The 15,459-nt window shown below is 44.2% G+C and overlaps 1 protein-coding gene across 1 annotated transcript; it reads right to left on the bottom strand.

Annotated features, from left to right (window-relative positions):
* Window positions 1-8,386: 8,386 nt before the first annotated feature.
* LOC115644962 (sentrin-specific protease 1-like) lies at window positions 8,387-13,112 on the bottom strand. Its single transcript, XM_030549387.1, has 11 exons — window positions 13,062-13,112; window positions 12,332-12,965; window positions 12,054-12,169; window positions 11,913-11,960; window positions 11,387-11,455; window positions 11,099-11,164; window positions 10,632-10,720; window positions 10,088-10,196; window positions 9,456-9,564; window positions 8,978-9,048; window positions 8,387-8,767 (listed from the first exon to the last, which is right to left on the bottom strand). Exons 1-11 carry the CDS (start codon window positions 13,110-13,112, stop codon window positions 8,654-8,656), a joined length of 1,476 nt encoding a protein of 491 aa, XP_030405247.1. The 3' UTR covers window positions 8,387-8,653.
* Window positions 13,113-15,459: the final 2,347 nt, after the last annotated feature.

Below are 15,459 nucleotides of genomic sequence, written 5' to 3'. Positions count from 1 at the left end.
TTAGAAAAAACAATCCATTTATAGAAAGCGCAAATAAATTAAAAATAGTAATAAATAAAATACAAAATATTAACAGACTTAAAAATTAAATAATAAAAACCAAATACCCCTTACAGCACCCCATAAAAACAGAAAAAATTAAAATAATAAAACACCACCAAATACCCCTCACAGCATCCCCCAAATAACCCCTTCCGGTGCCCCCCAAATACTCCCTCCAAGTACACACAAACCCCTCCAGCTCCCCCCCAAACACCACCTCCGGCACCCCCCAAGATCCCCTCCAGCACCCCCAAAAAAAACCTTGAGTCCCCCCCCAGCACTGTCCTCTATTTCTCTTTTTTTGTTTTTGCTGACTGCGTAGAGCTGAAAACGCGCAAGTTAAATGCATATAAGATGCGACAGACATGTATTTGTCTTTATTAATTAATTAATCGATTCATTAATCGATTAATTAATTATATTTGTCTTTAGCTCGTATCCAATGTCTCCTCTGGTGGCTAGTGGATAGTTTGAGGCACTAGATTGCAATTATTCCTTTCAGGTCACGGAAAGGAGAGCTGAATTAGGTGGCCCAATTCACATAAAGTAGAATAAAAAATAGAAAAAATAATACATTTATAGAAAGGGCAAATAAATTAAAAATAGTAATGAATAAAATACAAAAATATTAACAGACAAAAATAAAATAAGAAAACTGAAAAAATTAAAGTAATAGACCACCACCAAATACCTGTTACAATATCCCCTATAAATAGCCTTCTCCGGTGCCCCCCAATGCTCTCTCTCTAAGTACACACACACCCCCCTCCGGCTCCACCCAATATATCCCCCCTGCAGCACTCCGTAAAAATCCCTTTACCACCACCACCCCCGCAAGCAGTGTCCTCTATTTCTCTTTTTTTTGGTTTGTTTTTGCCGACCGCGTAAGCTGAAATCGCACAAGTTAAATGTGTGTAAGATGCAACAGACCTGTATTTGTCTTAATTAATTAATTTATAGAAAGTCAAATAAATTTAAAATAGTAATAAATAAAATACAAAAATATTAACAGACAAACATAAAATAATCAAAACTAAAAAAATTAAAGTAACAAAAATTGTAAAATACAATAAAAACAATAAAAAGGGAAAATGAAATAAATCTTTATATATATATAAATGACAATAAAATAAAACCGCACTTACAAGACAAAGATAAATAAAAAGGTTATAAAAATAAATATTAAGAGAAAACACACAAAAAAAGAGAAAAAAAGTTAAAAAAAAAAAAAAGCTAAATTTTAAAACTGAGGGCAAAGGGCCCATGGGACTTGTGCTCCTGTATCCCAGGTGAGGAGCGTTGGTGTGTCCCCCACTCTCTCTCTGTCCTGTCCCCCATGGGGACAGGGCTAGACAGCAGTCTCACTCCGGCCATGCGGCCACCCCAGCCTGGGAGTGAGGGGCGGCGCCCTCCCGGGCTTCTGAACCCACAGACAAAGCCCGGGGGGAACCACTCCCATTTATACCTGCTGGACACAAGGCTCTTGCTCGTGTTGTACAAGGGGCTAATGCGACCCCCCTGTTATACACTGAGCAATGAGGGCTCCCTCCGTGTGGGCAGAGGCGAGACCCTGCGCTCCAGGGACGAGGTAGCTGGCGGACAGACCCCGCCGGAGCGGGGAATGTCGGCAGGCGCCACTCTGCCTTAGACGGGGGTCATCTCCACTTGAGCAAGCGAGACTCCCCGCAACCTCCAGGCACCTCTTCCGTCAGTGGACGGTGACCCTGACTCCGGAGAGACCCCCGGGAGAGCGAGAGAGAGAGACGGGGTGTCCCTCGGCTGGGCCCCCTGGGGCGAGATTCAGCCCAGCCGCAGCGGGATACACAAGGTAGTAGGTGGAGAGGGGAGGGAGAAAGAGAGCCAGGCTGGGGGCCTGCGGGCTCTGCTCCCCTCTCGGCACCAGCCTGAGGGGGGCCTCAGGGCTTTTCCCAGCGTGTACCCAGCTCACACAACCTTGTGCCACGGCTCCGGGCCAAGCCTTCGGAATGAGGGCAGAGAAAAGGGCAACGCTGCCTCTGCCCGGGCTGTGCAGGGAATCACCCCGCCCGCCTGGAACTGCCTCCGGGGACCCAGCTGGGATCGGAGCTCATTGAGACTTCCGGAGCCTGGCCCGCTGCGGTCACTCCAGGAGGGAGACCAGGAACACCTGCCTCTACAATTCAGGGGATCTAGGGGGACCCCACCCGGATTTCAAGTTCCCGAATAGAGGACACTGCTGCCGGGGGGAGGGGGGGCTCGAGGGGGTTTTTTGGGGTGCTGGAGGGGGTGTGTGTGTACTGGGAGATGGTGTTTGGGAGGTGCTGGACAGAGTATTCGGGGCGTGTAAGAGGGGTGTGTGTATCCTGAGAGGGGGGAGGAGGGTGCTGGGAGGGGTATTTGGGGGTGCTAGAGGGGGTATTTGGAGAGTGCAGGAGGGGCTATTGGGGGTGCAGGAGGGGTATTTCGGGAGAGGCTGGAGGGGTATGTGTGTACTGGGAGGGTGTGTTTGGTGGGTGCTGGGGCGGATATAGGGGGGTGCCGGAGGTGGTGTTTGGGGGGGAGCTGGAGGGGTGTGTGTACTGGGAGGGTTATTTGGGGGTGCTGTAGGAGGTAACGGGGGTGGGGGTACATACTGGAGGTGGGGGGCTGTGTCGCTCCCTCTCATGGTGGCACGGTGGCTGGCGCAGACCTGAGATGTACGAGATGAGCTGTCTAATGGGAACGATAATCTCACCAAATATTAAGGTCTCTGGGGGTTAAATTAAGTTCCCACATGTATCTCATTTGTAATGCATGTGCAGCATAATCATATCTACCAACAATGGTGCGGTCTGGACAGGAGAAAACGACGCCCCTGGCTGGTGAGAAGAGTTTAACCTGGAAAGTAGATAATGTGAGGGTTATCATATGGCCGGGTTCTGCAGAGGCGCTGACAGATGGGCTAGTGCTGCGTCTCAGGTCTGCGCCAGCCACCCTGCCACCATGAGAGGGAGCGACACAGCCCCCCACCTCCAGTATGTACCCCCTCTCATGGTGGCAGGGTGGCTGGCGCAGACCTGAGACGCAGCACTAGCCCATCTGTCAGCGCCTCTGCAGAACCAGGTGTAACGTCAGTTTGAGCAACCCTCCCGTTTTGCAACTAGCTTCAGTTTCTGTAACATAAGAAAACCATCTGTGCTCGTGCTCAGGAATTGCTGCCGCCTGGTCCATGGGGTTGCAAATCGGGAGGGATGCAGTTTGTGGTCGAAAACACTCAGGAGCTGCTTCCTCCCCTGGTCCATGGGGTTGCAAATCGGGAGGGATGGAGTTTGTGGTCGAAAACACTCAGGATCTGCTTCCTCCACTGGTCCATGGGGTTGCAAATTGGGAGGATGGAGTTTGTGGTCGAAAACACTCAGGATCTGCTTCCTCCACTGGTCCATGGGGTTGCAAATTGGGAGGGATGGAGTTTGTGGTCGAAAACACTCAGGATCTGCTTCTTCCTAGCTAATGGGCCAAATTGACCTATGGGATGACCGAGGCACGCTCTTCCGCTTTTTTGTGTGTCAATCCGTGTAAAGGGAAGTAAGGTTTGGGGGTAGAGGGCACACCCCTGACCCCAAGGTGATAACCAGAGTGGCCCCTTTCATTGTTTCCACTGGCTTCCTCCTTGCTTAGTTCCAAAGACATGGCTGCCTATGCACCTGTCACTGGTCCAGGGATGGTTGCAAATCGGAAGGGATGGAGTCTGTGGTCAAAAACACTCAGGATCTGCTTCTTCCTGGCTAATGGACCAAATTGACGTATTGGGTGATCGAGGCATGCTCTTTCGCTTTTCTGTGTCTGAATACGTGTAAAGGGAAGTAACGTTTGGGGTAGAGGGCACACCCCTGACCCCAAGGTGATAACCAGAGTGGCCCCTTTCATTGTTTCCACTGGCTTCCTCCTTGCTTAGTTTCAATGACATGGCTGCCTATGCACCTGTCACTGGTCCGGGGATGGTTGCAAATCAGGAGGGATGGAGTTTGTGGTCGAAAACACTCAGGATCTGCTTCCTCCTGTCTAATGTGCCAAATTGACCTATTGGGTGATCGAGGCACGCTCTTTCGCTTTTTTGTGTGTGAATACGTGTAAGGGGAAGTAAGGTTTGGGGGTACAGGGCACACCCCTGACCCCAAAGTGATAACCAGAGTGGCCCCTTTCATTGTTTCCACTGGCTTCCTCCTTGTTTAGTTCCAATGACATGGCTGCTCGAGGCACGCTCTTTCGCTTTTTTGTGTGTGAATACAGATAAAGGGAAGTAAGTTTTGGGGGTACAGGGCACACCCCTGACCCCAAGGTGATAACCAGAGTGGCCTCTTTCTTTTTTTCCACTGGCTTCCTCATGGTTTAGTTCCAATGACATGGCTGCCTATGCACCTGTCACTGGTCCGGGGATGGTTGCAAATCGGGAGGGATGGAGTCTGTGGTCGAAAACACTCAGGATCTGCTTCTTCCTGGCTAATGGGCCAAATTGACATATTGGGTGATTGAGGCACGCTCTTTCGCTTTTCTGTGTCTGAATACGTGTAAAGGGAAGTAACGTTTGGGGTAGAGGGCACTCCCCTGACCCCAAGGTGATAACCAGAGTGGCCCCTTTCATTGTTTCCACTGGCTTCCTCCTTGCTTAGTTTCAATGACATGGCTGCCTATGCACCTGTCACTGGTCCGGGGATGGTTGCAAATCAGGAGGGATGGAGTTTGTGGTCGAAAACACTCAGGATCTGCTTCCTCCTGTCTAATGTGCCAAATTGACCTATTGGGTGATCGAGGCACGCTCTTTCGCTTTTTTGTGTGTGAATACGTGTAAGGGGAAGTAAGGTTTGGGGGTACAGGGCACACCCCTGACCCCAAAGTGATAACCAGAGTGGCCCCTTTCATTGTTTCCACTGGCTTCCTCCTTGTTTAGTTCCAATGACATGGCTGCTCGAGGCGCGCTCTTTCGCTTTTTTGTGTGTGAATACAGATAAAGGGAAGTAAGTTTTGGGGGTACAGGGCACACCCCTGACCCCAAGGTGATAACCAGAGTGGCCTCTTTCATTGTTTCCACTGGCTTCCTCCTTGCTTAGTTCCAATGACATGGCTGCCTATGCACCTGTCACTGGTCCGGGGATGGTTGCAAATCGGGAGGGATGGAGTTTGTGGTCGAAAACACTCAGGATCTGCTTCCTCCTGTCTAATGTGCCAAATTGACCTATTGGGTGATCGAGGCACGCTCTTTCGCTTTTTTGTGTGTGAGTACGTGTAAAGGGAAGTAAGTTTTGGGGGTACAGGGCACATTCCTGACCCCAAGGTGATAACCAGAGTGGCCCCTTTCTTTTTTTCCACTGGCTTCCTCATGGTTTAGTTCCAATGACATGGCTGCCTATGCACCTGTCACTGGTCCGGGGATGGTTGCAAATCGGGAGGGATGGAGTTTGTGGTCGAAAACACTCAGGATCTGCTTCCTCCTGTGTAATGTGCCAAATTGACCTATTGGGTGATCGAGGCACGCTCTGTCGCTTTTTTGTGTGTGAATACGTGTAAGGGGAAGTAAGGTTTGGGGGTACAGGGCACACCCCTGACCCCAAAGTGATAACCAGAGTGGCCCCTTTCATTGTTTCCACTGGCTTCCTCCTTGTTTAGTTCCAATGACATGGCTGCTCGAGGCACGCTCTTTCGCTTTTTTGTGTGTGAATACAGATAAAGGGAAGTAAGTTTTGGGGGTACAGGGCACACCCCTGACCCCAAGGTGATAACCAGAGTGGCCCCTTTCTTTTTTTCCACTGGCTTCCTCATGGTTTAGTTCCAATGACATGGCTGCCTATGCACCTGTCACTGGTCCGGGGATGGCTGCAAATCGGGAGGGATGGAGTCTGTGGTCGAAAACACTCAGGATCTTCTTCTTCCTGGCTAATGGGCCAAATTGACATATTGGGTGATTGAGGCACGCTCTTTCGCTTTTCTGTGTCTGAATACGTGTAAAGGGAAGTAATGTTTGGGGTAGAGGACACTCCCCTGACCCCAAGGTGATAACCAGAGTGGCCTCTTTCATTGTTTCCACTGGCTTCCTCCTTGCTTAGTTCCAATGACATGGCTGCTTATGCACCGGTCACTGGTCCGGGGATGGTTGCAAATCGGGAGGGATGGAGTTTGTGGTCGAAAACACTCAGGATCTGCTTCCTCCTGTCTAATGTGCCAAATTGACCTATTGGGTGATCGAGGCACGCCCTTTCACTTTTTTGTGTGTGAATACGTGTAAAGGGAAGTAAGTTTTGGGGGTACAGGGCACACTCCTGACCCCAAGGTGATAACCAGAGTGGCCTCTTTCATTGTTTCCACTGGCTTCCTCATGGTTTAGTTCCAATGACATGGCTGCCTATGCACCTGTCACTGGTCCGGGGATGGTTTCATATCGGGAGGGATGGAGTTTGTGGTCGAAACCACTCAGGATCTGCTTCCTCCTGTGTAATGTGCCAAATTGACCTATTGGGTGATCGAGGCACGCTCTTTCGCTTTTTTGTGTGTGAATACGTGTAAAGGGAAGTAAGTTTTGGGGGTACAGGGCACACTCCTGACCCCAAAGTGATAACCAGAGTGGCCCCTTTCTTTTTTTCCACTGGCTTCCTCATGGTTTAGTTCCAATGACATGGCTGCCTATGCACCTGTCACTGGTCCGGGGATGGTTGCAAATCGGGAGGGATGGAGTCTGTGGTCGAAAACACTCAGGATCTGCTTCTTCCTGGCTAATGGGCCAAATTGACATATTGGGTGATTGAGGCACGCTCTTTCGCTTTTCTGTGTCTGAATACGTGTAAAGGGAAGTAACGTTTGGGGTAGAGGGCACTCCCCTGACCCCAAGGTGATAACCAGAGTGGCCCCTTTCATTGTTTCCACTGGCTTCCTCCTTGCTTAGTTTCAATGACATGGCTGCCTATGCACCTGTCACTGGTCCGGGGATGGTTGCAAATCGGGGGGGATGGAGTTTGTGGTCGAAAACACTCAGGATCTGCTTCCTCCTGTCTAATGTGCCAAATTGACCTATTGGGTGATCGAGGCACGCTCTTTCGCTTTTTTGTGTGTGAATACGTGTAAAGGGAAGTAAGGTTTGGGGGTACAGGGCACACCCCTGACCCCAAGGTGATAACCAGAGTGGCCCCTTTCTTTTTTTCCACTGGCTTCCTCATGGTTTAGTTCCAATGACATGGCTGCCAATGCACCTGTCACTGGTCCGGGGATGGTTGCAAATCGGGAGGGATGGAGTCTGTGGTCGAAAACACTCAGGATCTGCTTCTTCCTGGCCAATGGGCCAAATTGACATATTGGGTGATTGAGGCATGCTCTTTCGCTTACCTGTGTCTGAATACGTGTAAAGGGAAGTAATGTTTGGGGTAGAGGACACTCCCCTGACCCCAAGGTGATAACCAGAGTGGCCTCTTTCATTGTTTCCACTGGCTTCCTCCTTGCTTAGTTCCAATGACATGGCTGCCTATGCACCTGTCACTGGTCCGGGGATGGTTGCATATCGGGAGGGATGGAGTTTGTGGTCGAAAACACTCAGGATCTGCTTCCTCCTGTCTAATGTGCCAAATTGACCTATTGGGTGATCGAGGCATGCTCTTTCACTTTTTTGTGTGTGAATATGTGTAAAGGGAAGTAAGTTTTGGGGTACAGGGCACACCCCTGACCCCAAGGTGATAACCAGAGTGGCCCCTTTCATTGTTTCCACTGGCTTCCTCCTTGCTTAGTTTCAATGACATGGCTGCCTATGCACCTGTCACTGGTCCGGGGATGGTTGCAAATCGGGAGGGATGGAGTTTGTGGTCGAAAACACTCAGGATCTGCTTCCTCCTGTCTAATGTGCCAAATTGACCTATTGGGTGATCGAGGCACGCTCTTTCGCTTTTTTGTGTGTGAATACGTGTAAAGGGAAGTAAGGTTTGGGGGTACAGGGCACACCCCTGACCCCAAGGTGATAACCAGAGTGGCCCCTTTCATTGTTTCCACTGGCTTCCTCATGGTTTAGTTCCAATGACATGGCTGCCTATGCACCTGTCACTGGTCCGGGGATGGTTGCATATCGGGAGGGATGGAGTTTGTGGTCGAAACCACTCAGGATCTGCTTCCTCCTGTCTAATGTGCCAAATTGACCTATTGGGTGATCGAGGCACGCTCTTTCGCTTTTTTGTGTGTGAATATGTGTAAAGGGAAGTAAGTTTTGGGGGTACAGGGCACACCCCTGACCCCAAGGTGATAACCAGAGTGGCCCCTTTCTTTTTTTCCATTGGCTTCCTCATGGTTTAGTTCCAATGACATGGCTGCCTATGGGTGCTCGAGGCACGCTCTTTCACTTTCTTGTGTATGAATACATGAAAAGGGAGGTTAGGTTTCGGGGTATGGAGCACTCCTATGATGACACCACTTTCATTTTTTAAAATTACTTTTAAAATTTTATAGTTTGCATTATATATATGGACAGAAATACAGAGAATAATTTATTTAACATCAAGAACATTTATTATAATCTGATGTATACATAGAAATATATTTCTTTGGGTTGCATTATGTTTTGAACAAGAGGCAGTTAAACAATGGGTTTTCTTTATTGCCTTTTTCTTTTTGTTAATGAAGTGAACTATGCACATGTCTTGCAGTTGTACTCTTTCTTCTCATATGTCAGGTTTTCTTGATTGATTCCTTCTGTAATGCATGGTATGTGTGCCCACCTCTTGCAAGAATCACACTGGACCTTTGATAAGTAAGAATTAAGAAATTAAATCACATAAGTTATGTTATACATACTTTGCATTGACTCATCCTATTCCTTCAACATGTGAACATTACCTAATATATAACTATCAGCATGAAGAAAATGTGTAATGTTGTGGAATTTTTACAAGCATCATGATCCTTACGCAGTTTATGGCATATATTTCTCATGTAATTCTATGTTTCTTACCATCGTGCAATCCTCACTTTCTTTTTCACAGTCGATAAGGTTGCAGTATATGCAGTAGTCCTCCACGCTTTCTTAAAAATAAATATAGCATTACGAAATGATGAATACGTTACGACCAACACTGAAAATGCTAATCTTGATGTATTAATTGTCAATATTGTAATCCAGTCAATGGTTTGAACACACATATCTCTTCCTTTTTTTGGAATATTTTTTTCCAATTTTAACTTTACTGCACCTGTATCTAAAAATTCAAGTTTCATTTAACTGGTCGATCAATAGTAATCATTCACCCCATTCAAATTTTTGTGTACTTAAAGATATTATTGATTCATAGTCACCATTTCAGAACCAAACCTGTGAGATATCCCACTTTAGGGTTATTAAGATAACTGTCTGTTATGTGACAAAATTCCACTCTTCATGTTATCCTCACATGTGCCTAATGAGTCCACAATACATGGTAGAAAGTAATTACCTGACTCCTTCATTAGAAGAATTGCTATATGTCTTCTAAACGCAGTATTAGCCTTCTGTGTTGTTTCCACCGTACTGATGTCTTTGTGCTGCAAATATGTTTCTGCAAACTAACAACACTGATATTTAGAATAAACCTCATACTTACCATAGGTGAAAGTGGGCTGGTCCAGTGTACCGGTAAGAATTGGCCACTGGTTCCAGACCATACATGGCTGACGTTACACTTCTGATGTGGCAGTGCTTTATGATTTAACAGCACTGCTCCCTTTATCCCCTCCCCCCCCACATCTGCGGCCCTGCCATAAGGTCTGGCAATGCTGTTAAATGCTCCTGGCAGGGCTGCCTACTGTGGAGGACCAAAAGGGGCTCTGGGTTACAGTGATTTACAAGGGCCTGGTGCTCCTGGCCACTGCAACAGCAGCTGTCAGGAAGGGCTGGATGGTAGAATCTGATCCCCCAGCACCGCACCTGCCACTGGAGAACCCATCCCTTCTTGTGGCCACAAGCCCACCCCCATACACCTTGGCAAGGACACCAGTGCAGTGCCCACTGGTAATCTCTAGCATTTACTTTCAACATGGATAATTAAACATATATAACCAATAATAATGCCAATTTGGTATTCAATACCTTTAAGATGAGTGGTCCACAGTTGTGGCCATCACTTTGTCTGGGATGCTGCATAATTTTACTGTTCCAATCAGATGAGGATTTACTAGTTAATCGTTTGATGAAGTTTCTGAAATTTTTACAGAGTACATTAGCAGACTGCATAAATGCGCTTTGCTTTCCGTTTTTTCCCACTCTGTTTTCTGGACATAGAAGAAATCCATTCTCTCGCTTTTTACTTACCATATTTCATATTATTGTCTCACACTTACACAGTGTGTCACCTGAGTTGCTGTGCCCCATGTTGATAATAACACATTCTCAATCATGCAACATGCTACTGTTTCGTGTGTGTCCACATTCTGTGAAGTCGTTCCCCAGAGTCACATCACACAAGTTCACTCAAAGTCCATTATTAAGTACATTCAGTACAAGTATATGCTGTTTCAATGTTTATTTGTAGCTAATAGGAAGACATTATTCTCATTATTGTAACATTCCCTTTAAAAACAATTTCAATGGAACAGTTAGTGTCCACTGTGAAAGTAAGTATCTAATAAATCACCTCCAATTCCTCAGGCATGTTCTTTCATATCTGATCTCATCACACAATGGGTCAATTATTAACAATTCCTTTTTTTTCATCAAGGCTATCTGTAAGTTTAAATATTTTCATAAAATGTATTGGTAATGTGATTATCTCAAAAAATTTATATATATTCAAAAAATATATCAACAATCAGTATGCAATTAACATATAATCATTTGTAATGTAACAGAAACACACAACATATAATCATATTGTGAAATCAATCAACTCTTTACAGAATGTATTCTTCCATGTTACATGAATAATGTAAATTGACAGTATCAATGTATTTTTAACAATCACATTCCACTTTCCTTAGCATGCACTGCACTCCCAGAAAACCCGCAGCATGGCAAAGTATATCACCACTACCATATTTGTGTTACAAATCTCTTATTTATTGCCACATTTATAATCCAGAAGCACAATACAAAACATCTTACCGCAAGAACCCAATGACCTGGTGTGTGGTAAGGAAGCAATAATATATCATTTTGAAGTAATTCACTCTGTATTTATTTAAAAGAAATTAGAAATGTAATTATAGTTTCCAGTGAGGCAAACCATGAAATATACATTATACTGTATTTCCCAGATTCATTACATGTATTACTATTGGACTACTCCCCCACATCAAACATATCGTAGTTTTTGCTGTTTCACACTGTGTTTAACTCAGTGACTGAAATTGGTTTTTTTCATTTTATGTATGAAAGTATGTTAACATTTACCTTCACTTTCACTTGTGTAGCTCTGCCTGAGAGAATGACAGTGGAAACTACTGATGAGATGGCTTGTACCTGTTGACAGTCAACAAAGCTATTAATGCATTAATAATTGTGGCACGTCAAGAACATAATGAATTTAATATAGACAGACATGAAATGGATCCTTAGTGTTACAAATCAGATACGTATATGTAAGATAGTCCTATAAAAACAAATGATTTGTAATCAATGTGCTCTGAATTACTTCCTTTAAAAAGTGACTAAGCTGTTCGCATACTTGTGTTCAATTAATGGACCCACTGAACTGTACAGCAGAACTAATGTGGCCCTCTATTGTATGTCCGATATGCACCTCCAAATACATTTTAGTAAATGTTTGGCAGCAGTATATACACAGAAATGTTGAAATTTCAGGTGTCTGTTGATATTTCAAGGGCATTTGGACTTAAATATGCTGTGCCACATATTCCCGTGATTGTTTACTTAGTGCATCAGTGTATTGTGTCATGTATCACAGTAACTAGCCTACCTTTCCATCTGCTTTCTCAACTACACAGCTCAAAAATGCATCAATAACCTACAACACATGATGGAAGAAAAGCACAATTACAATGGTATTTGAGTAATCAATCACATCAACAAATACATGTTTAGTGGTACTTAAATGTACCTCATCACTTATCCAGCTTCTCGGTTTCAGGCAATGAAATGAAGAGCCATACAATTTTATGTTTCTCACTTTCGCCTCCAGTCTCTCTGTGTGTTTGCTGGTCATTACCAATTTTACTAGGAAAAAAATATTAACACGTATTACATGCATGGTAATACAGTTTCCTTTTTCTCTGCTTTAATACTGTCAATGCCGCCACTTTGTACATGAAAACCTTTAATATAGTTCAAGTTATAAAGTATGTTAATCTGTTTAAGAAAAGAGCGGTAACCAATTACCTTTCAGAAGCCATTGCTTGTCTTCCACTTCCTCTGTAAGCATGTCATCAAAACTGTCATCAGCATCACTTGTATCATTGTTTGACACATCTTGCCCTATATATTCCTCTTTTTCTATTGCTGTGACCTCTATGTTTTCCACTTTGCTGTCATGAGATACAGTGCCATCCACTTCTCTAATCTCTTCCATGGGTGTTTCTGGTTCAGCGTCACCAACTCCAATTTCAGTGCCAGTTTTTCCCTCTGATGTGCTTTCAGCAGCTAATGTTGTTGGCTCTTTTACTGGTTTTAAGTGTGCAATACTGTACATGGTTCCTAACTGTTTCCCTGAGATGGTTTGTAATTTCACTCTCTTACCTTCAACACTCATAATTTTGTATGGTCCATGATATTTAGATTCCAATACTCCTTCTTTTCTTGTTCTCTGTCTAGTATTCAGTAATAGTACAGAGTCCCCAACTTCAAATTTTATTTCCCCATATTTAGAAGTCTTTTTAGCATAATGTCTTTGTTGTTTTTCTTGTGCTTTAGCAATGTTATTTAGTGGCAGCGCAATGTCAGCGTCATGTCTCGATTTCATATTCATGCTGTTCTCTTTGAAGAAATCTTCCACTAACCTATTCAGATCTGGGATCTTTGTAAACAAATGGAGAAGTGGTTGTATTTGTAACATGAAGGCACACAGAATGCCATGTGTACATGAAAGGTGCTGGGAATAACATACACTTACCGTGTAATTCTCTAAGACATCTTCTGGAAACACTACATCATCACCAAACATTAGTCGGAAAGGTGAAATTTTTGTTGTTGCATGTATTTTAGTTCACAAATAAAACAAAATGGGTTCAAGTAATTTATCCCAATTACTCCCATTGTCATCAACCATCTTCCGCAGTGCTCTGTAACAAAGGCAAATTGATTTGATTGTTTAAGAAAAGAAAGTCACACGTACGGTCTTGTTTGAAACAGATCATACACAATCAAAAAGGTGTAATACGTAATGAAAAAGATTTCCATGTAACACATTGCTTTTGAAGATTTTTTTGTGAGTTGCATCTTCTAATATAGCACATTCTACTTGCCATTAATACTGTACGATACCCACCCATTCACTTACCTTTTTATGGATTTATTAGCGTTTTCAGCCAAGCCATTGGTTTGTGGGTGGTATGGACTGGTGAAGCTACGTTCTATTCCCAATTTATTACAAACATACAAGTTAAGCTGAAAGAAAAAAAGTTACACCATAAACGTACATATAGACTTGTGTTGAGGAATGTTCCTTTGCGTATCTGCCACTACTTTTATGTGTAATTAGCAACAGGAATAGCATGTCTTCTCATATTTGTTTTGGAAACAAGTACTTGTTCGTTTCTTTGTTAGATATGAAGAAAAATAATTTTATAGCAACACTGATGGGGACCAACAGCAGTTTATATATATAAAAAGAAAAGATGGTGGTTGTTTGAGATCTATGGGTGACCTGACAGTGACTTTGAATAAAAAGTACAAATAACCAGAAAAAAAGAAATCATTACCGTATTATTGAATTCTGCACCACGATCTGTCAGTATCCGCTGTGGGCATCCACGTCGAAGAATCATGGTGAACATGATCTCTACCACCTCAGATGACGACTTATTTCTAAGTGGAAAGGCTTCCACCCATCTTGAAAGATAATCTATGGCTGTAACTATGTACTGGTATCCATTCTTTGTTACTGGAAACGGTCCTATTAAATCCATTCCCACCAATTCCCAGATCCGAGTGACCTACATAGAAGGGTACCAGTTACAGTCATATTTCACATGTTTATTAATAAATGTTCTCAATGAACCCATATGTGAGAAGCAGAGTACACAATGTAATATGGTTATAACAGCCATAGAATCCAAATGAAAGCCCACTTTTAAATGCAGAAGAAAAAGAAAGAAAGAATAAACAAACGAAAAGAAGTGCAGGAATGAGTGATTGAAAACAATACTAGAGTAAAGCACAAGAAATATCCCCAGCCAGTGCGAAGGCGTATTAGAGGTAATTGCTGCACTATGCTGTGCCACTTACATGCATTGGACTTGTTTCAAAATCAAAGCCTCATTGTATTGCAGAAATAACCATGGATAATGATAAACAATAACGTGTCTGATTCAAAAATTCACCTCTATGCTTTTCAAGGTGGTATCCAGATTTGATTGCTTTCCCTCTTTCTGGCAAGTCAGACACTGTGCAACCTGTTTTTGATGGAACAATATGATGACATGAACATTTCGTTATGGAAATAGTATCACAAGGGAACAGAGTTCACATTTGCACACCAAATATACTTTTATATTTCTTTCATTCATTTTGTACTTCTATTTCAATTGTAAACACCATTCATCAGGATTTTGTTTCATTAATTTACATACCCAATTGGCAATGTCTTTTGTCATCCCTGGCCAAAAGTATTTTGATGTCAGCGCATTCCTGGTTTTGAATATTCCTAGATGTCCACCCTCTGGACTGTCATGATACCTTTTAAAGAGTTGCAGGGCTTCTTTCATGGTATGTACAACAACAACCTTTCTTCCTTTTGCTGAGTGGAACAATCTCCCCTTTGTTGATCATAGAAGATGGAGCACAGAGGATGATTAAAGTTTATCTGGGCCCTGGGACAGAGCAATTGTTGGGCCCCTACCCACCCTGTCCACTGGCTACACCACCTATGGCCTTATCCCTTTCGTCCTCTTCCCCAGGTTTGCAGCCATGTTCCACCTGGGCTCCCCACCATTTTGCTGGCCCCACAACTCCTTGGCTCATTTCCCACCCACCCTGCTGTCCCACACAGCACCAGGACTGGAGAAGCCCTGTCCCTGTGTCACGGCTGCAGAAAGGAGTGAGAGCTCCTCCAGTCCCAGGGCCGTGGTGGAGTTTTGGATCCTGTGGTTCTTTAGGGGACTAGGAGCAGGGTGCTGTGGAGTCTCCTGCCCTACCAGGCATGTTTCCTGGAGATGGGGTCAGGCATAGGGGCTTCTCCTGCTGCCTTGTGGCTTCTGCCAGGGCTGGGGTGTGGGAAAAGTATTTAACTTAAGCTATAAGTGGTCATTGGCAAAACCATTAATTAATTAAAAGGCATATGCCTATAAAAG

The sequence above is a fragment of the Gopherus evgoodei genome, chromosome 2 (assembly GCF_007399415.2).
Source record: "Gopherus evgoodei ecotype Sinaloan lineage chromosome 2, rGopEvg1_v1.p, whole genome shotgun sequence".
Lineage (NCBI taxonomy): Eukaryota > Metazoa > Chordata > Testudines > Testudinidae > Gopherus > Gopherus evgoodei.
This window is presented reverse-complemented; position numbering and strand designations above follow the sequence as displayed.